The following is a 23,315-nucleotide window of genomic DNA, read 5'->3' as shown; positions in this document are numbered from 1 at the left end:
CTGACCTACATCTCGCTAGAAAAAAGCTTGTGCAGCAGCCTGTGAGAATGTGTGGGGGTAGGGAGAGCGCGCCAGAGTGAGCTAGCAGCAAATGAACAAGCGAGAGAGACAGGAAAGAAATTCTGCTCAAGCCAGCTAACAGACACCCTCTCTGCTCAGAAGAGAGAGAGGGAACCCAGGGCTCAGTGTCCCACTTCTTATCAGATCATGCTTGGCCTTAGCAACAACCGAGGGTTATTTTTCAATGAGAGCCGGAGCCAGAGATGGTCAAAGTCAGTTTCCAATTTGCCTAGACGTTTGGGCAACAGTTACTGCGAGTGTAGGATCTGCTAACTACTTTCCTTGCCTCAGGGGTTGTATTTACAGATAGCAAAGGTGGGAGGGCCAGTCTCACCCCTAAAGTTCAGAAGTACAGGATATTGTAACAAGCTTAGTGTGAGTGAAACATCAGTTTCTCCACGCCTGATACACCATCTCCTGTTAACCTTGCAATTTTGGACAGCCCTTTCTGCTCTCTCACATTGAAATTTATCAGCTGTCATTTATCAGCTTTTAAAAAAAGATTTGTGCAGCTGTATCAGTTTGGGGAGTAAGAAGGTCACTGGTTTGTCCTAAAATGAATTTGAATTGAGAGGTCATAATAGTCCAATTTTAATTTTGGATGCATAATTCTTTCTGAATCAAATTAAATTATCCTGTGATTTAATGATTTTTTTTTCTTATGACTTCAAATGTTTTTAGGAGAATTTTAACCTGTCATGCAATTGTTGTGATTCATAATTAAATCAACAATATGCACAGAAAAAGACAAGGCCCTGTTTGTTAAAAAAGGATACATTTCACTAATACATATAAATTAGTCAAAAAGTGAAAAAGTGGTGTGGCACATTTGTAATTTGTGTGCCATGTCAGGCATAAACATTGGTTTGGTAAGAAAGCTCCAGAGATTATTAGCGACCAGCAGAGAAACATCTTTAATCAACAATCCTCCTGATCATATGGGTCCGTAAGTACTGTATTTACAGTATTAATAATTGAATCGGGTTATGTTAAATTGTTTAGGCTTGAATTGACTCAGAATAGTAAAATTTTGCTTCAAGCCTGGAATCCATGTGCCTCTTGGCATGTTGTGTTTTCAGATACCTGTTGTGAAAATGCCTTCCTAGTGCTACTGCTTTGTATTTAGGGCTGCAGCTATCGATTATTTTAGTAATCGAGTATTCTACAGATTTTTCCATCGATTAATCGGGTATTCGAATAATAAGTACTTTTTATAAGACAGGTCTCTTAAAACGAACAACTAATTTGTTTCCTTTTTAGAAAAATTAACATTTATTGCTGAAATTGCATACATTAATATCTGTGAAAACTAAACCCATTTAGTACATTCCATTGCCATATTCCATTCAAAATGCAATATAGGCCTAATACAAATGTATAAATAAGAAACATGAATAAAAATAGAAAGAATAATTTCAAAGGTAAACAACTAACTTCAGCTTTATGGAGGACTAAACCTGCAAAAATTATAAATAAATAAATGTATAAATAAATAAATATATAAACGAATAAATGTAATATGAAAATAAATAAAGGAATGAATGGTTTGATAAAACAAAATAATTCGTTTTAGCTATTACTGATCTTAGCTTTAACTTTTCTTTTCATTTTTTAAATTGATTTATTTTTTGTCCATTTTTTTATTTTTAGATTATTTTATTTATCATTTCCTTTTATTTTTACATTTATTTATTTATACATTTATTTATTTTTATATTTATTTATTATCGCATGTATTTATTTCCACTTTTATTTATTTATTCTTGAATTTATTCTTGTATGATAATTAGATGGGTTGGTCTTGCCTACTATTGGTTCAGCGTAGATTGAAGCGTTTGATCGATTACTCTCGACTTGTTTTGGACTAACGTCACGTCACTCACTGATCGTTTGCTTCGTGTATAACGTTAAGTAACTACGGCGGGTGCACAATTAGCTAGAGAGATACAGCATTTAGCCAATGAAGTCGATAACCATGCATCAAATGACTGTGTCTCATTCAGATTAGATGCATTTATTGATGATTTATTACAGATTGACGGCGAGATAAATGACATACTAAACGCTAACAGAATATGAAACTTATCGCTTGAACTTGTTCAAATAAATCCAGATCTTTCCTTCTTTCACCAAAAAACTCTTTATTCGTAATATGACTTTTATCTGAACTGTGTGCATCTCTTGTGGATCGGAGACACTCATCAAGTCTTACTGCGTCTATAAAAAGTTTCCGACTGACAACCTGTCAGACAGAGCATCAGTACCCGATTGACCCGGTACGTCGGTGCTACTGGGTTTTATGAAAATTAGGTACCGCCAACTTTTTAATTTTTAGGTACCGACTTGGACCTGAAGTATCGTGACTTTTGACAAACTGAATGGTCAAAATGTGCTTTTTATATTTTGTCTTGCTTTTCAATATAATACAATACAATTTAAAATAAAATTAAGCAAAACCAGTAGGCTAAATTAAAACAAAAAAATGAGCCATCTCCCTTCATGACTGCTGAAAGAATGTACTGTACTCTGCACCCCTACAACAGAACACTTCATTAAAAAGTGTCATTCAACATTATAAACTAAAAATATGAAATAAAACTGTTGGATTATTATAGGCTACACTGCAAAATGATTTAAAGAAAAAAAACGTCCATGCAAGCAATTTTGACTGACAATCATATCAGTTCACGTCTCTCCTACAAACTCCGCCCACAAAAGCTGATTGTTCTCTCAGAAGGTGCACTCGTGACCGGGATGTACAGAACATACTTTGATAAGTTGTTTAGTACAGGGAACTGAGTACACGTGGCCACTGTATGATGTCAAAGGATGTCACGAGCAGCGGGGCTACTGTCAGACCGCCCTCTCCAGACTGGAGTACACAAGTTACCAACCGGTAAAGACGTTTTTATTCAGAAATTTACTCCAGCACGGCAAGATCCGTGCTTTAAAATGCTCCACACACTGGTGACGCGTTTGTTGCATTGATAAAGCCCTCTCCCTCTCCCTACCTCTCTCTCTCTCTCTCTCTCTCTCTCTCTGCTGTTTGCTGCTTGATCATATCACCCGTCATGTTCGGTAAAATGTATTCGGCCATTTCACTTGTTCGTGAAATTCACGAATTTTTGGTTGCCGAACATTTGGTGCATCCCTACATTTGACAAGAACAGAAGTTTTCTACTGCTGTAGCTGAAAAGGATAATATGAATTGATCATACCAAATATAATAAAAGCAGTCTTTTAAAAAAACTGTAATTTTGTTTTTTTCTGAAGTCATCACAACACCCCTGGATTCTCAAAGTTTATGTCCATGTAGGCCATTTCAATAGCTCTCTTCTTTCATCAACAGAGCGTACACATGGAAACATTTAGTAAAATCTGCTTCTGTTCTTGAATTTTTCTCCAGAGGTTAGTGTTTTGAATTTTTGAGTGTTCCCTGAAAGTAGTTTCAGTCTATACACAGATGTTAAAGAAATAGTTCACCCAAATATGAATCTTTTCCCATTATTTACACACCCTTATGTTGTTCCAAACTCGTAGAACTTCCTTTCTGCAGTGTAACACAAAAACAGATGTTAGCCGGAATGATAGTGATGGACAAACTCAGTCCCTATTCACTTCCGTTGCGTGGAAAAAACGGTTACTTTTGTCTTGAAAGCTTGTTTACTTATATTTACTAAATTAAATAATAAGGATCTACTGTTGATCTTTTTTTTGTCTAATACGGAGTCACAAACTTGATCATAATAGTACTTCACTGAGTAATGAAAGCTTTGTTGGAATTTTTGTGGCCGCATTAACAGACTGTGTTTACATACTTTTCCTGTATCATTCCTTCCTTTGCTCTAGACATAGATATTTAGGTTTTTTAAAGCCACATGTTTTCTGTTTTTGAGATTCTTCCAAAGATAGCATTTGCTTCGTCATTTTCAAACACCTGTCTCTGTCCCTGTTATGTGCTATTGAACGGTTTTAGGAGTTTGCCATGTTGCAATAAAGCAATAAGCCCCAAGAAGCAGTGGGTTACAGTGCATTTTATAACAGCGCGTCGTGCCTAAAACCCCCTTAGCTGTTATAAAATGCACTGTAACCCACTGCTTCGTGGGTTATTGCTTGTAGAAAATGGTTATTCCATATGCGTAGCAAGGTTTCATCAAATAATGTAAATAAAGTGATAGTGTAAAGCCGTTATAAATCGGGGTATTTTATAACGGCTTAGAACTCGGCTCAACCAATCAAAATCAAGGACCAGAACTGACCTGATGGAAATTTACCTCTTATACACAAACATCTGTACAGTATACAGTATATAGGCTTTAAGTCTAGACTTTTTTCTGTTGGGTAAACATTCTGCTTATTTATGGCTTGTGTATCTAATCACACTTCAGGCTTGACAACTAAAACAGTTGTGGTCCAAGGTAATGGACAAAGCATTCATTAGCCTTTGAATGTTTTAAGAGCCCCATTAGAATCTGTATTGTCTGAGGGAGTAGTGGTCTGGAATCACAACAAAGGCCCATCTCAAGTGTTAAATTTTAATTGTGTGCTAGCGCTATAATCTGGAATTCATTCACGCACCTATTCAATCAAACCATCAATGCCGTCTCCCCCCGAGTCTCACATCTGTAGAGGTGAAGGAAATGGTTCTTCATTAAAGCAGCACTAAAACTTTGCTTTTATCTTCTCTTTGTATGAAAATGATTAGATTCGATCACTCCTAAATCCCACTCAGCTGTTTGCCTGAAGCCAGTTTCAAAACTCATTCGGCCTGGGACAGTGCAGGTTACCTTCATTCATTCACAGTTATTCATTCAGCTGAAAAGTGTCAACATGTTTGACTCCGTGGCATCATCAAAACATTGAGCTGTTTGTTTGAACAACATTAACAACCAATGGTGTGAGTTTGGGGCTGGACTGTCTGTTTTCCCACACAATGGTTGAAGAAAACCGAGCACAAATGTATTTGTGAGATATAGCTGTCAACCCCATCAGTTTAGTGTAATTTTTGAAGTGGTTTGCTTCATCCACAGATTGCATTAAGTGTCTGTTTCCTCCTGTTTCTCAAAGTACCACTGGCCATAGTTCCCATCCTATAAAAGCAGTGGACCACAGTCATAGAGTTTCCTTCAATAAGCATCTGTTCTTTAATGTAAATGCTCCCTCGTGTATTCAAATCAACAGAATTGTTAAAAACAGAACAGAAATGTGACCAATTCTGTTGAGATAGAAAATATCAGTCAGTGTGGTCAGTGTGGGTAAGCACTAAAATTATTATCTGCCTGCAGTCATCAGAACTGTCAAATCCACCATTTCACTTGTACTTACCCTGCTAGTTTTGAGGCTTTCTTATGACATTCCCTGCATTTCTGTAGCCTTGCATTAACAATGACAGACATAGCATCTTCTGCCTTTGCATGGGCAGGAAATACTGTATTTACCCACTTTGTAAACCATCAAAACCTGTGTTAAAGTCACAAAGGATGGCATTGGTGCGCAATTGAAAAACATTTGACCAAACCCTGCAAGCTCTTTTTGTGTGGCTTATTACTAAATGCGTTGTGCCTTGTTGCTATGGCAATGCAGAAAACGATTTTGCGTGCATAAGCATCAATGTCTAGACCGCTTCAGTGTGTTACATATTTTCATATTCACTTGCAGTGTTCCCCTAGATTTACGGCTTTGGAGGGGGGCGGCGGTCTCTATATTTCTTTTTGTGGCGGAGGTCCGGACAATACTTTTTCAAATAAATAATGTTAAATCAATCAATCTAATGTTTTATCAGGCCATTTACTTTATATTCTGATAGCCACAGTCTGTAGGAAACATAGAAGGTCTGGTAACTGAGAAAATGTGTTGTAGGCTCTGGTGCTGAAGCGAAGTCCCAGTGGTCTATTTTAATATTTAAAAAAACTACTGACAACAAAATGTAACAACTGAAATAAATATATCATGAGCAGGAGTACTTACAAAGTTACTAACAGCCTTTCCATGCCATTCATACTAGAACTGAGTCTAAATATTCTTTCCAATTAAAACATGATTCACAATGTAGCTGTTTCCACGTAGAAACAGAAATGACATGTCGCCATGTAAATAAGATAAATAACATAATGCTATTTAGTTTGTTTAGTACGTGAGCAAGGTATGACATGTTATATAGGAAAGGTAACCTTAAATGACTTCTCTTGTGATCTAACGCTACATAAAAAATTAACTTGACCTTCAAGGGGGACGGGAGGTGCCGTTGGAGGGGCGGGGCGTGCCCCTAACGTAATGATAGGGGAAACACTGACTTGTATGTTGTTGACTTTTGTGTGTGTGTTTTATGGATGACAGTGCGTAAAACAACAGTTCCTCTGCACAAAATTCCAAGTAGACATTTATGACAGATGAAACTTCCAGCTTAACAGCTGGAAATAAAGTTGACGTACAGAACCAGAAACATTTTTCTTTCTACTCTTTTTTTTTTATTGCTGAATTTTTTCTGAAAATCCTAACACAACACTTTAATTCATTCACAGGTTACAACAGGTGTCCGCTTTCTGCTGCCTCCCCCGGTGGGATGGGCCTCCATGACAGAGAGGGTGTGGCGCCGTAGCCCACTCTCTTTGAGGTCTCGCTCGTCTCATAAACCCAGTGGACCACAGCCATTGTGCTCCTCTCAATGAGCATCCCTCTGGAGCCCTAGATCAAGTAAGTCAGCCCGATCAGGCTCTCTGTACACCCCGTTAAACTGCTCATAACACGGAAGCTTGAATTGAAATAATTAGGTCTGCCAACAGCAGAATCTGTTACAGTCAGTTACTAGTTATTCCTCACAAATAGTAACTGAGTTACATCCTTATAAAAGTAACGAATTACCAGGGAATGTAACTATTGCGTTACCTTTTAAAAAATGTTCAAATATGTCAAATAACTTGGATGCCCCCAATATTAAATGTTTAAAATGAATGAAACGGAAACTAAATAGAATACATAATTTTTATAAAACATTTTACTCTAATCTACATTATTTTAATGTTGCTGTGGGACAAAGTGAGAGACATATTTTATATATTAATATATTATTATTGTAAATAATATCATTGCAATACTGGAACAATAAAACACAATAGATGGTTTAGAGCTTTTAATATTTATTGCACAGACCACAACTGGTCAACAAATAAGTCTTAAACTGAATAATGTTCCTTAAGACATGAACTATAAAATAAATAACAATAAAAATATCAAAAACTCTTTGTAGTGCAAATTAAAATGGTAAAACTGGAACACATCTTCACAACAGCTAGACATACTGTACTACTCATTTTTCGTATTATCTAACAAGAGTAAACATTTTAAAAAGAAGTGCTCTCAATATTTTGACTGCTTTCCAGAATGATAGCGGTTGCAGAATGATATAATGTTAGTTTGTGCATACTTCAGATTGCGTTTTAGGCGACGGAATATTTAATTACTCATAGTAATTGTTTGACAGCAGAACGGAAGGATAGTTTCACTTTCGTTTTGGAAACTATAGTTTTGTGTTTACCCGCAGCAGCATTTAATCTAATCCATTCTTCTCAGCATTTTCACCTCATTCCATCCATTTAAAAAAGTCTCTGTGCCTTTGCTTCACATTTCCGTGACATAATAAGGCAGAAAGTAAACAAACGCCTGAAAGAAATGACACAGGTTGAAGTTTCATACGTTTATCTAATTCGTAGTACATGGATGTATACATTTTCAGCACGTTTCAGTGTGAATAGAGCGAAGAGCTTTTTAAAAATGAAAACTCTGTTTTCAAAGGAACACGTATGGACAAGGTCTCAGCTAGTAATTTTGTGGCGGCATGTGACAATGTGAGGTGCTTCATTAGATTAGAATTACTTGCCACCGACATGGAGCATCTTTCTTCGAGGGAAAGTAGTGCTTATATTTCCAGTTTGCTAAAGCTACATTTGAACTTGTTGCTGTTGCCATTGCTCTCTGACTCCTAGGTATTGCCGTTGGTGTGTGCGACTGTGCTTGTGTGTGAACACCCGCTCTACTCTGCCTCTGGTTGGCAAACGATGGAAATTTACCCCACCTAAGCCAATCATCATCAGTTATGTGTCCCACACACACACACACCAGAGAAAAAAACTTTGCAGGTCCTTCGGCTGGGAGAGCCTACTCGGATGAAAACTGCTTCAGTAAGCTTAATTATAGTAACGGTGCATTTTACTGTCTGTAACGGTAACGGTGTTGTAACGGGAGAAACAGTAATTCTTTTGATTACTCGTTACTGAAAAAACTAACGCAGTTTATTTATAACGCCGTTATTCCCATCACTGGTTACAGTAAAGGTCCTAACTGCATTACAAAGGTAATAAACAACACAGAGATGGTTTGACTAGAGTTTTATGGAAGGAAGTGTTTACATAAATATTACAGTGTTGGAGAGTAATTAACTAGAAGTTGTGATTAGGGCTGTGACGGTGGCCATGACAACCGCACCACCGCGGTGGTAAAGTGCCATGACGGTGGCGAACTGCCACCGGCGGTAGTGCACGTCACTCTGACAAATATAGGTGTAATAAATATGAGAGTTACGATAACGATTGCTAGTTGTAGCCTTTCAGTTGTGGATGGTTTTATTTAAAAGATTTTAAATTAACAGAAATTATTGGCATCCGTTTCCGTTGGTGCGTTCGAGCGTGGACCTGCACAGCAAAACCCAGGTTATTCTGCGGGTTTTGCAATGGATCTTTTTGTGAAATGAACAGATACGTAAAATCAAAACTGGCTATGACCCGCTGCTTAGTGTCGGAGCGCGAGCAGGTTTTGCCACGGTTGCGGAGAGACATCTATTCATTTGCGCTCCTGTGCACATCTTCTGAAAGCGCATTTAGTGCAGCTGTACACATTTTAATCTGGACAATGTCAACAAGTAAGTTTCAAGTCAACGAGTCGGAAAAAGTCAAGTTTTTATGGCAATCTGAATAGGAAAGCCAATGTAGGTTTAAACAGTTTGTTTCAAATGGAATTGTTAAGGACTGTAAGGGTTAATACGCCACTGACTGAAGTTACTGCAACAAGAGCTTTTTTATTTAGTATTTAGCTTTCTTATATCATTCATCAAGTTTTCATTATTTACTGATGTTTATTTAAATGTTTTATATGTTGTAGGGTGCCGTTTCACTGATGGATTTGCGCGTTAAACATTGACGGATGTTTCATCCTCATTTATTTCAGATTTCATATTTCAATTTCAAGTATTTAACAATTTCAAGTATTTAAATAAGGGAACAAACAGCTTGTCACTGGAAACGCTACACTGTTTTCTGAAAAGCTACTGAGAATGTAGCTAATTTAGTAGCATCACAACTAGGGCTGTGACGGTGGCAGTTTTTTACCACCGCGGTGGTAATAGACAAATCGACCGCGGTGGTTGAGAAATATATATTATTTATATAAATAATATTTGTATTATTAAATTTGCGTGTAGCAACCACATGACGAGTGGAAGAGAAATAAAGACTATTCATGTGAAAGTGAAGAACACTCATTGTTCTACAGCCGCAGGAAAATCCACATTTTCATTTAATCGGTGTTTCTAGACCATTCCAGTCTCTGTTGAATTTCAACAAAATCAAACCTCAGGAATGACAAAGTCATCCAACAGCAATTTGAAAGACTGACAGCATGACAAAACACATAAAAACTGATAATATCGAAATCGAGGTTATTGCATAAAAATGATATTTGAACTTTTTCTAAATACATGTACAAATCTTACTGTTGTATTGCTAAAAAGTAAATATTAACCTGTTTTCTTTGCAGTATTTGAGATCTGAAAAAAATACAGAGCATCTTTTTTGTTATTTTCTACCTTTTTTATTTTTATTTTGTGCAAACAGACACAATATTTTGATTTGCAATTTGGGGGAAATAGTGTTAGTAGTTCACAGAATGGAGCAAAAATGTAAATTTTACCTACATACACCTATAAATAGTAAATTCAGAAAAACAGAAAATAATTTTGAAATGGGTTCTTCATGTTTTCTGCGGCTATATTTTATAATCTTTATAATGGACAGTTTACTTAAATTTTGCTAAAGATTTTTAAGAATATGTAATGTAAAATAAAAATATGCCTAAAATATAGGAGTGTTTTCAGAATCATACTCATTTTTACCCTGGATCGAAATGGATCGTACTTTTTTCTGCTTTTGCTTAGACTAGATGTGTCGTGGTAGCTCAGCAGACCTTACTGTTGTCATGGTAACGGGAAGCCTGATTTTGTCCACACTGCATCCGCATGTAATGTTTTATTGTGCAGTTACATTTTTTACACTTAAACTTGGATAGTTTGATTATTAGTGTAATTTTATTTTTGTGTGTTTGTTACATAATCTCTTTTATCTGTTATGAAACTCTCATTCTCACTTGAAATGGTAGGCTTTGTGAGACCAGTTTTATTGCACTTATGCTTTTTATTGTCCTTATGTTGTTCCAATTGCTTCCATTGTTTACCTCATTTGTAAGTCACTTTGGATAAAAGCGTCTGCTAAATGACTAAATGTAAATGTAAAATAATCTTGGATTATGTATTTTTTTTACTTTCAAGCCTGTTTTTCTTCCTTTGGACATCAGGTTTTTGTTAAAAATTAGTTATAGTATTTGAACCCTCCAATAAACGGACGCCACATTGAATAGCTATTCAGCTGTTAATAGAGATAAACAAAAAAATTACTTAAGTCTACAAACGGGCAGATATGCTTAATTCAGTGGTGCCCATTGATCAGACATGCATAAATGCATCATTTTCTTCCAGTTTTGTGAATAACAGGACATTAGCACAGTACTGTACTGTAGGTAAACGCTGTCAAATTTTATTTCACCTCACAGTTATCGTTCAGGCCATTCGCACGAACAGTAATTGAAAGCAAAACCCCACGTACTGTAAAATGTAATTTGCTCCATTTCCTAATGTCTGGAAAAATGCTCATGTTAATCACAGAGTTGCTTGGAAACCAGTTGAATCGACAGACCTCCCTCCCCCTTACTATGAGGGCAATCACTGACTTGCATGAATTAGTCAAAGACTCTAATGGCTTCTCAGTTCAGTTTGGAGGAAAGCCAGTTATTTCCTTTATATGATAGTTCCGTGAGCACGCCTGTTTTATTTTAGGCATGATTGTACAGGGATCAGACACCTGCTTTTCTTCCTTATTCTGAAACATGGACGTCAAGTTTCGTCTTAATGCTCCTGCATTCTTAAGCTCTCCCACCAATTTTCTCCATAATTATGGGCTTTTCTTTGACATGTGTTTCGTGTTATGGAACCCGTGATCTTTTTTATGTCAACAGTACAATGTCGGGCAATAACGTTTGTGTATTTATGCGCAGATGAGAGTCAAATTAACTGTGAACATGCAGAATGAAAAATTTTACTTTTTTAAGAAGTACTTGAAAGATGTTTCATTTACCTTACAATTTTGTGTGGTTGCGTCAGTTCCTTTGTAAGACTAAGATGCTGGGGTCGGCAAAGGTGAATGCTACTGTCAAGTTACACTGAATGGTGTGTTTTACTGGTTCTATCATTCACTGTATATTTATAGGTTATATAAGTAGTGTTTTGAGTTCCAGGCTTGTAACTGAAAGGTTATAGTCGTCGTGAAACAAAAGGTGCTTTTTTTCCTTATTGTGACGTGTATCCACGCTATTGCTGTATTTTGAGCATTTGAGAATCTGCCTCTCTAAAGTAAAAATACCGGTAAAAAATGAAAAATTACATGACTTTCCCTCTCATTTTTTTCTTGTAAATTTGCTGTCTTTCTGTAATTTAACGGTTTTTGACCGTTTTTTTTTTTAAGTGAAAATCTGTAAAAAAAACTGTGAAATTGTTTTTTTTTACAGTGTACTATAGCTTATCTGTACTGTTCGAAGGGCTACATGAGCCTTGCTGAGTTACACAAAAAAATGTTGTGCTTAATTAAAGGCCTGAAAACAGGGCATGAACAATGAATACATCAAGCAATATGTCCACCCCATGAAACCGGCTGTAGGTATGACCAGTCTCGTCCATTACCATGATACTAAGCCAGGAGTTCTGTCCGATTAGTCATCAACACAGGTGTAACACAGACACTCACATTTGCCTTGGCAGCGGATAGCAGAAAATGCATGTAGATCCAAGGGTGTGTGAAAATTCGAAACCGCTCAGATTATCCTTAATTGACCTCTCCACGTTGTATCATCTGACGCGCCACCGGTTTATCAAAAGAGGGCAGGTTTATCGGACGTTAGCTGAGCCTGATTTACAAGGAGGGCTTGTGGAAGAATGGTGAAGAAACTCTTGGGTGTGGAGGTTAGGGAGGGAAGTATCAGTTTGGTAACTTGAGTGTACCTGGTTGCTGTGACAATGGTATGAATATACAGTATTTAAAGAGAAAATATACATAATTGTGCGATGCGGAGACTGTTTAGTTACATTTTTGGAAACAAGATTGATCGCCATTCCTAGTATTCCACCAAATTCAGAAAAAGCTATAAACAACAATTGCTATTACATAACCCTATTGTCCAGATGTCAATATATTATCATGTCACAAGGTTTGTCTGGTCAGATTTGTTGTTTGGATTTAGTCTTATTTCGCCGCAGTAAGAAAAATCACGATTCTCTGGAAATATTCAATTCACTGGCACGCTGTCAAAGAATGAGTCACGACTGCTACAGCATCACACTGACTTCACGTTTTCAGCGAGGGCTGTATTTTCTTTCCTGTGCTGGATTGCTATGGGGAGGTAGACGGCAACAGTGACTCCAAGGCTTCTCATGGAGCAAACCATTGAGAGGCGCAGGGGGGCGAGTGTGTGCAGTCAGGCGTGGAATTCATCTGTTTTGAAACTTGCACGCTCCTCCATCCACGCTGGCCTTTTGTGTGAGATCCTCTCCACTTTGTTGTCCATCCATCCTCTCTTAGCTCATTTGATGAGAGCGATTTTGTTTTGTTTGCCTAGTTTGAGTGCTGATACGAGTGTGTAAACAATACCCCTCTACCCTAGCTCTCGGTGGTCTGTCCCTTTCCCCCAGCGACATGCGTTGCAGCTTCGTCTGCGCGCGAGGTGATTAGCGTAGCTCTCGGCGAGAAGGAGCCCCGTATCCTGGGAAATGGCGGGACACGCGGCCGCAGCCCGTGCTGACAGAGGGGTTAGCGCAACTGTCGTGGACCGTTCTTTCACCGGACAGGCTGAGTTGGCCAACTTCATAGGTGACAGCTGAGCTCTGCCTCGGGTGCGTGAGAAGGAATATCCCTCCCACCTATTTTCTCCCTTAAGCAGGTTGTTTACCTTTAGGTAGTGTGTGTGCATGCACGTGTGTGGGAGTGTGTGTGTGCCGAGCATGTGAGGAGATCGCAGGCTTCTCAGTGCTTCCATAGCTTGTTTGTCTGCTTTAGGAAATGTGATGAGAACGTTACATGTTAATATGGAATGGGTTCACCAGGTTTAGCCAAAGCGAGCTTTGTTATAATTTTTTTATATTTTGCATTTGTATGTTAGTAGAAAGAGACACAGTTTGGTCTGAATTCAAAAGTAGCAAAAGTAGCTGAGAGTTTTCGTGAAAGGCCTGATGATGATGATGGTTGGTGGAGTACCACAATGACATGATCCACGTCAAGCGTTCATGCCCACTCAGGACTTCCCATAATCAGGTGAGCAGCCAGCCCGCACAGGTACCTGTTCGGCGCCAGGGGAAAATCTCACCCTTGATATAAAGAGCAAGACACACACAAGCACACACATGTTCCACCTGCTGAATAAGATAGCAAGTTTTCAAAAATGATGTTATTCATTTATTTTACATTGATTATTAATATGTGCATTGCTGATAGCTGCATACAATCCATTTTTTTTCATTTTGTTGGTGTTTTAATGCTTGTACAGACCTCAAGACTAAATAATTTTTTTGCTATGTACTGTATGTATGTTTAGAAATCGTGAAGAGCACTGACGTCTGATCATTTCTGCTAAGTGTCAAGTTGTGTCAAGTTATCTGACTCTTCTATTGACTATCAGTGCAGAGATGAAAGATTAATGTAAATGAAAAGAAATTGCTTAGACATTAGTGTCACATGATGTCTGATTTGTTGGTTTTCTTGCCTCTTGGCAGTAAAAAAGTATGCTACGTGCCTTCTTTTTTCCTGTGCTTTTAAATAGATTTCATTTAAGATTCATTAAAAATACTTTTGTATTAGATATTAGCTATGAGCGACAGCTTTCACGTATAATGTAACTAAAAACTGATTGAAAGCTAAAACGAGACCCAACTGTCCAATAGGCAGTCTATTATACAGCTTGGTGATTAAAGGGATAGTTCACTTTCAAAATCTGTCATTATTTACACGCCCTCCTGTCATTTCAAACCTGTATGACTTTCTTCTGCAGCACACGAAACAAGATATTTTGAAAAATGTTGGGAACAGAAAACCGTTGATCCCTATTGACTTGCATTGGTTTTGTGTCCATACAATAGAAGTCAATGGGGTTCAACGGTTTTTGGTTACCAACACTTTTCTAAATATCTTCTTTTTTTGTTTTGCAGAAGAAAGAAAATCACACACGTTTAAAATGACAAAATGTAAATGATGACAGAATTTTCGTTTTGAAAGTGAACTATTCCTTTAAAGCACGCTATACACACAGCATCTAAAATCTGATTGGACATGGCCAAATGTTTCTTATCTAGCAAGACATTTGAGCTGCAGCGGGCAGCAGAAAATAAAAGAGACTTCTTCATCGAAAGTAAAATGTATATACTTTAGACTCTTTAATAGAAATCAGTCCTTTGAAAATTTAGGACATCTGCCTGCATGCAGCGGATATTTCTTTAATGTGGTATTCCGCCAATGATAATTTGACGAGGCTTTCCATTAGTTTAGCAATCTAGAAACACTCATTTCATATAGCTGGCTCATTTAAAAAGGCGTATTTTTGCAATGACAGTAGACAGAAACTGCATTTCTGAATTGCACATTTTCTACAAATAGGGCACCCTATAGACGGAAGACCATTGAGGTATTCATGGAAACATTTCAAGTTGATGGTATACATAATATCTCCGACCTGTGACCTGTGGATTGCACCGTTCATAAGAGCTTTGACTGAGGCTCTGAAAGCGTTTGTGTATAAGTTTTACTGTTGGTTTAGCCGATGCTGAGGGCTCGTGGAACCCGAGCAGGGTGGCTGGTTATTGTCAAGTCTGAGTGCAGGGAGCTTCGTTACCTGTGGGCTGTTTTTTGACTGAGCATATTGAAGCAAGCTGTTGATAATTACAGTAAGGGTCACACGCAAATTGGAGTCATTATGCCCCGGTGGAATTTTTCGAAAGATCCAGCCTTATTTTTTAACTATTTTGCACGTTCGCATGCACGGTCATGTTTCACATTCTCCTGAAGATTGACGTGAAGGCTCAGGGGCCTCGAAAAAAGGGTAGCAAACTCAATAGTACTTTAGTTAAACTTGTTTCAAGAATTTCAAAAACAGTTTGGTAATGAGAGAGTTTGAAAAGCTGTTTTGATGACACACACAACATTAATATAATAATTTCCCCCAGGGCGTAATGGTGAGAGTGTTATAGATTGAGAACATTTATGTTAATCCTTTAAGTATAGGTACAACTTTCATTAGATGTTTTAGCAGTGATGTGTCATCAGCAAAGCTGGTAGGACAAGAAAATCTCGTCATGCTTTGCTGGCTAACCTAAAATAGCAGTTTCATGGCTTTAAATGTTAGAACCAGCCTGATTTTTGTAGTTTTTCAACTTAAATAGGCTTGTTTGAGGTAATTTTGCTGAAAATGGAGCTGCCAGGGATTAGGGGCCACTGGAGGTTTTCAGCAGACCCACAATAGCAGTCTGTTCAGGGCCTGCAGATCAAAGCAGACTACGCCCGAGGAACCAAGCGGCGGTCTGTGTGACGGCCTTCCCGAGTGGAGAAATAGAACATGAGATATGGCGTATGATCCTCTTCACCTGAAGGAATTAACAGGAAGTGTTTTGCCTATTTAGTCGCAGATGTTCTCTCAGTTGGAGCTGGTCTGAGATGTTCAGTTCTAGTGGTTCAAAGCGTGATGTTGAAGCAACCAAGTTATGGAGTGCTGGGAACCTGAAATATGCAGGTTCGAATCTCCAGTTCATGATTCTTGACCTGTAACCTTTGTGTTTTTGAGCAAGGCCTTTTGTCCCAGTTTGCTCCAGTGGCCGTAAATATTCAAATGTTGCATCTTTGAATTCTTTTCAGCTGAGGATAGATTAACTTAAAGCTTTTTATAACATAGCATTTGATTGAACATCACGAGCTGGCATGGTTTGCACAAAATGTTGGTGTGCCATTTCTGTGAGTTCAACAAGTTTATATTTCCACCCTGTGCATTGCAGTAAAACCACTTTCATAGCTAGAATGAAGACTTTATCCTACATTGACAGGAACTATTTTTTATTTCATGAAGGGTTTGTACATGGGTAAGTGAACGGTGTAATGTTTCTGAATACCCCCAGTGGTTTTGTTCAGCGGTATGTGTGCATCTGTATCAAATGCTGTGTGTGCTTTAGGATTCCCTTATGCAGAGCTTCATCGAGTCCTGTTTCTATGGTAACATACTCCAACTGAGGACACCTGATGCTAGTAGGGAACATTGTGCGTTTGCTCAAGTAAACAGGACTTGAAAATTGGCTTTCATGGCTTTATAGCATTTTCTACCGTACTCTGTTATTAATTTAAGCCACTTATTTTTGTTTGGCTTATGTCATCAGAGGTTTAACATACTAAAATGGTCTGGAAATGGCATAACTAACCACGAAATCAAAAGATAAAGGTTTTTTTTTGCATTAATTTTGCATTAAGGTTCAATTTGTCATTTTTGGAGGATCTATTGACAGAAATGCAATATTAACAATATTGGCATTGTAATAGTAGTAAATAATCTAGAACAAAAAAATATAAATATTGGAGAAAAGTGTTTGCATTTTTGGTTTCTTTTTAAGACACTTCATTCGAGGCAATAAAGTTCTTGAGAAGCATCCAGAACAACAGAAACCCTGTTTAAGATCTCTTCATTACAAGAATGTGCGTGTTTGAAAAATATGAATTCCCGGTGTCACAAGAATAGCCGTTACCCGCACATTATCGTCACAGAAGGCGATTTCAGATATTGCCCCTCTAGGTGTTCACAGCAGGAGCTAGATCTGATCTCATGGTGGACGTCATCACAAATCAAAGCAGGCTTTCAATTAGCAAACCCCTTTACAGCAGATTTACGATCCCCACGCAAGGAGCCACTGATTATGTGCATGCTAGCGGGAATGAGCTGTCACCTCAGGCCATGCCCGATATGCACTCATCTATCTGTTACACTCCATCACATGAAGATACAGTATGTTGCATGTCATGCCGTTTACAGCAAGATGTTGCCTGTTATAAAACTGGTTTTCTGGTTGTACCAAATCAGTTCTTTTAACTTGAACCTGGCAATCAGAAGCGGCACCTGAGGTTTTTTGTTGGATGATATTATCAAAGCAAGTTTATGTGAAACGGTAAAGTCTGTCGTTGGCCGGTTTCCATAAGATTACTGACTCAGTTCTATTATTTACACTTGGCTGAATGACTTAACCTTTATTGGCATGCAAGAATGGATTTTATTTGATTTAGTGAAATGGCTCATTTGACTCCAATGGCTGACTCGTGACTTTCCCTGTTTTGCAGGTGTGCGTATGGTCAAAATGAGTGCTGCAGGGGACAATGCCCTTGACCCCCACACCCCAGAGCCACGGAAGAGGAAGGGCTCTCCATGTGACACCTCCGGTCCAAGGTGACGTAATAATTCACGTTTCAAGTTACTGTCCAAGAGCCCAGTTATTTTTTCAACAAATAGCCATGAATAGGAGAAATTTTCAATTATAACAGGTATGCGTGTTTGAAGTGGTAAATATGTCACTAAGAAATATCAGGTTTTATTTTTAAATGGTGACAGAATATTTTCATATGCTTACGTATACGTATTTGTAAAAGTGCCAACTAAAAGAAAACATCTCAATGAATATCAACTAGCATTGCATCAGCTAGCATTGACATATTGCCTTCGCGATTGACACCTTAGCATTGACTTCTGGGCGAGCCATTGTGCTGTTTTGAGGTCTCGGTGTAACAGTGCAGGCCAGCGAGGTATTTTCGAAGGTTTCCTTGTGGCTGTGTAAGGGTCGGCTAAAGCAGAACTGGTCTGTCTGGATGAGTGATACTCTTCCATAGGGCCTTGGCGGGGCTAATGTAACCGCCTGTTTCTACAGCAACCCCACGCAGCGCCCTGACCCGTGTACACAGCGCGTATGCGCATAGCCTCGGCAAAGCACTGACCTACTTTTCCTCTCTCTTCTCCCCACGCACACACGGTAACATGTGCACGCACTTGCAAGTCACTTGTACACGCACTCGCTCACCCGGGAGCGACACAATTTCAAACCGATAAGTGCTTTTCTCAGTCCTAACACATGCGTGTGCAGCAGCGTTTGGTCACATGTGCGCAACATGTGCGCAGCATGCTCGCCTGCGACACCCCCGCGCTCTGTATATGTTAGCCAATAGCGCAGGGAATGCTCAAGGATAAACATGGCCTGATGAAACGCTCTTACTGGGCCGCTTTAGAATCCTTGCATTTTTCTCAAATCTTTTGAATTGCTTTCTTTCACGTTTTTCCACGCTCTCCGCCTTCGATTACGGCACTTTTTCACCTCGACGTCTCAAATCTTTTGTTTTCAACCCAATGATAAATGAGCCCTGATCTGAGGCCTTCACATTCCATTGATATCTAGCATTATTTTACCACAGCCCCCCAATCTCTCTTGTTTTTAGCCTTTCTCTCTTTCCGCGCCTTCTCTCAGCTTGATAACCCATGCGCAACATTAGAGAAATGCCCGCTAGCGTATACAGCAACGCAAGGACCGTGCCCGGCTCAGCCCTTATTAGCTATACAATGATACATCTATGTTTAAATGGCTGCTTTCAGGCCACCCACATCATGTCCTTGTGTGCATCTATAGACTCCTGGCACCCAGAATTCCTTCAACTCCCTCTATCAGGTGGCGAAACACTGAGGACGTGGTTCTGTTTGTTACAGGGGCTGTTTGTGATCACAGCACGCTCTGAGCATCATGAATTATGTGGATTGTTATATAAATCCACATAAATAAATGTTTGTTTTTTCATGTACGTAAGCACAGTGCTTAAGATTAATGCAAACAGATTATCCTTCACTGTACTTTGCAATAACCAGATACTTGTGTGGCAGTGTGGAGAAGCGACGGCGTGAGCTGGAATGCCGCTACATCGACGAACTGGCCGAGCTTCTGTCTGCCAACATGAGCGACATCGCCAGCCTGAACGTGAAGCCAGACAAATGCCACATCATAAAAAGCACCGTGGATCAGATCCAGCAAATCAAACGGCGTGAGCAAGGTGAGCCCCCTAATAAATGCACACTATTTTTTTCTTTCGTTTAACAGCAATCAGGAAATCAACACTACATATGCGCTGGAGTTCAAGCGTCCGCAAGAGTTTCGCTGTATTTAGCATTTGGTTTGCTTGTTGACATCCCTGATTTAGTTGGTCGGTTCGTTCACATCTCTGAGGTCATTGGCTTAACTCTTGTTTTCATTCAGGATAAATCAGGGTAACAAGAGTGAAAATGAAATGTGAAACACACATAAAAGGTTTCAGTGTGGTTGTAAATCACAGCGGTGAGAACTGGATGGTTCTGTTGTCACTCGTTTTTTAAGAGCTTCTAAATTGGTGGCGCAGAGCTTTTACTGGGATATTTTTGGGGCGCCCAAAGGATGTCATTATTTGCTCGCCTCTTTGGTTGGTTTTAATCAGTAACTGGTCAGAGCTCTTGGGAAAAGCCATAAAATGATAAGAACACATTATGTTGAAGGCACGCTGCGACAAGATGCTTTATAATTTATACAAATGTGGCAAGCAGATAATAAAGTAATAGTTTGATTCCTTTTGTCATAAAAATAAAGCGATTGTGTGTAAAGAACATGGAAACACACTATGGTGCGTAACTGATGATGCGATGTTCTTTTTTTGATGAGCCGTTCATGTAAGCCAGTTATTTTGGATGTGTGTGCACTGTGCAGTCATGTGTTGTGAGCCTAAATGATATGATGAATAAATTATAGTTTATTATGTAATGTCATATTTAAAGGGCGACTTGCAGTTTGCAGCCTATTAAAGCACTTTGGCAATATATGGTGATTCGTGTTTAAAAGAAGTGACCATGTCTGTGAAAAGCAGGCTAAAATGGCAAAATCTTATTATGAGATCACGAGCATCGAAGTTTTATTTCAATAATTAATTTCACTGTGATTTTAATATTTGACATGGCATTACTCAGTCAGTATTTAAGATATCAAGGTTATATCACTGAATGTTCTTTACATTATGTAGGATGATTGTATGTAAAAAACATAAAATCACAAAAATGACTTTAGTTGGGTTTTCACAGGCGGAGTCACAATGTAAAAATCACTACCTGCGTAAATACCATACATCATGCAGTCATATAAAATATTCACGTGTTATTTTTACCTTTTTTATCTCTGATTTAGTTGAATTGATTTCATATTAATATACATCCTCACTTTCCAAGCAATATAAAAATAATGTTTATGCCAAGTTCTTAAGATGCATACGTAAACCTGTTGTTTTTAACCAATTTACCAGAACAGGTTTAGTTCTCTGACTGAAGTTCTCTGGTCTATTTTTAATGGCAATTCTGCTCGATGGTTAAAGGTTCAAAGAACAACCGGTGAGAAGTTGAGTAAAGTCCTTATGAGCCAGGCTCCTTTCCTTATCATTGATAGTTTTATTTGTTAGGAAGTTATTTATTGTTGACCTTAAAGCAACACCAATGTAGTATTAATTTAATTTGTGTAAGCAGTTCACAAACCTTGCCAATATTTACATTTGCTTTAGGAATGTACTTATTTCCCCATAGAAGCTCTTTTTGAATCAATGGAAATAAAATCACTTCTTCAAATAATCGAATTTGAGAAACTTGCAAATTAATTGAACAGGAAACAAAGCATGTCATCCAACTTCAGATCTCCTGTTATCTCACCCTTGGAAGTCATTCAGAACATGTCCTGGGTCATTTGTCATTTTGACACTGGTAAACATGTCAGCTCATGATTTACAGCCATGAAAAATAGTTTCGTTGGCATGGTAAATTAAAGAGCCCCCGGAAGAGTCAATATCACTTAGGCAAATACAAACCACTAGAGAAGGTTTATCTGAAGATCTAAAAACGCGTTTGTGTGTTGCAGATAGCTGTGGGCTGTGTGTATTAGGTGGACAAGCGCTGGCTTGCACACACATTTAAAGCTGTCTCTGATGTGTAATGTATACACCATAATCCTTTAAAATGGCACTTGACAGATAGTTGCTGGAACCTCTGCGCTATATCTGGCACAACTGCATGTGCTGTGGAGGGAATAAGTGATTATTATTAGAAAGTTTGTCTCTGGGAAATAGGTTAAATTGTATTGTATAGGTGAGCACAGGATGATGCTGTTTTTACATACATTTAAGGATCAGTTCAAAAATTAATATATGATGAAATAAGCCTGATTTATTTCACAACGTTCATGCGTCTTTGCATTTCTGTCTTTCACATTGCTGCTGGGTGACTTTATGTCTTTCCTGAGGTTTATTTCTGTTGAAATTCAACACACACTAGACTGGAATTGCCACAATACATGCATTAAATACATTTTTAAAACGATTTTTTACGCAAATATATTTTTACCAAAACCTTTTAAAGCATAATACTGCCTTAAATGTACTTGTGAAATTGTGAAATGCTTTTTTTATCATAACCTTTGATATGGTGCACTACAAATAGAGTTGTATACATACATATAGAATATTGTTTAAAAGCTGCTGTGGGTTAGTTTGACAAACAAATGTTTCTGTCCTGTGTCAATATTTCGGGTCATCTCAATCTTTCGCTTGTTTTCGTTCTAAGGTTTGTCACCCAGAGCGCAGACCCTCGTGTTTTCGTTCCGAGCTCTCGGCCCAAGGGAAAGGGGGGCCGCAGGGGCGTGCGAGAGAGCAGCCAATGGCTGGGCCGTCCTGCCCCCTGACCTTGTGCAAGAGAGGGCCTCTCGTAGGCCTCAGCTTCCCCTCTCTCCCTGCGCGAAAGAAAAAAGGAGCTCGCCACCCGTCCTCTAGTGTTGAGTCGAACATGACAGATGTGCACCTGCATCATGTGTTTACCTGGACTGTGACCTGATGAGTCACTTATGACTCTACCAAGGATTACAATCATCAGGAATATTTGAGATTAGATTGCACATGTTAAAATACTTCCTTTTATCTTTACATATTAAGTAGAGACAATTTATTTAAACGATACATGGGTTTATAGTTAATACAGTGCAAAGCGTTGTTTTCGCTTAAAGGGATAGTTCACCTCAAAATTAAAATTCTGTCATCATTTACTCATCCTCTCGTCATTTCAAACCTGCATGGCTTTCTTTCATTTGCAATACACAAAAGAAGATATTTTGAAGAATGTTGGAAACAGAAAACCGTCGTAAACCGAGTAAATGATGACAGAATTTTCTTTTCGGGGTGAACTTCTCCTTTAAGTGTTCTGAGATAACATTGTGTCAGTCAATCGTATAAATGTGAGATCAAAATGGACCTTTTTTACTTTGTTAGCGCATTTTTTGTGGTGAACTATTCATTTGTGCAAAAAATCTCTGTTCTCCATTTTTCTCATTCAGTATTCTTTTCACTTTTCAATATTCATTTCATTTGGAAATACATCTTTTGTAGAATCAGTCCTGTTAGTGCGTGGATATTGTAAAGGGTGACCGCTATCTATGTGTCTGTTAGTTGATTGAATGAGGACACAAAGAGGAAATGTCCCCTTCACTTTAATGAAGGATACATCAAAGACATTTTTTACATTTCAGCCATGCTCTCATAAAGCAGTGCACTTCATTAACATTCCAGTCCCTCCGCAAATGCACTTGAAAAAATCAAATCCGATTCAGTTTGAAACCTGAGAAATGAAGTCCGAGCACCTCGGATGACAAAGGTCAGGAAAACCGACAGCCATTAGCTCTGTTTGGTCAGAATGCCTCAGTGAAATTGTTTGGTGTATTAAGCTTGAGGACTTTGTATAATTGATAATGATTTGTTCACTTTAATGATTATAAAAGGGAT

General features: G+C 38.4%; 1 protein-coding gene across 5 annotated transcripts in view; it reads left to right on the top strand.

The window, feature by feature from the left end:
* ncoa1 (nuclear receptor coactivator 1) overlaps positions 1 to 23,315 on the top strand; it is a 44,419-nt gene that overhangs the window by 3,619 nt on the left and 17,485 nt on the right. For 2 of the 5 annotated variants that reach the window (XR_008964403.1, XM_057352656.1), the window contains exons 1-3: positions 13,165 to 13,301; positions 17,790 to 17,895; positions 19,369 to 19,535. Coding sequence is in view for 4 of the 5 variants with exons in the window: in XM_057352656.1 (XP_057208639.1) it covers positions 13,202 to 13,301; positions 17,790 to 17,895; positions 19,369 to 19,535 (373 nt within the window). In the remaining variant the exon portion in view is untranslated. Of the gene's footprint in view, positions 1 to 6,581; positions 6,754 to 13,164; positions 13,372 to 17,789; positions 17,896 to 19,368; positions 19,536 to 23,315 lie in introns of those variants that run through there. The other 3 variants (XM_057352658.1, XM_057352659.1, XM_057352660.1) reach the window with 3 other exon arrangements.

The sequence above is a fragment of the Triplophysa rosa genome, linkage group LG15 (assembly GCF_024868665.1).
Source record: "Triplophysa rosa linkage group LG15, Trosa_1v2, whole genome shotgun sequence".
Lineage (NCBI taxonomy): Eukaryota > Metazoa > Chordata > Actinopteri > Cypriniformes > Nemacheilidae > Triplophysa > Triplophysa rosa.
Note: the sequence above shows the minus strand (reverse complement) of the source record. Positions and strands in the feature narration are given on the sequence as shown.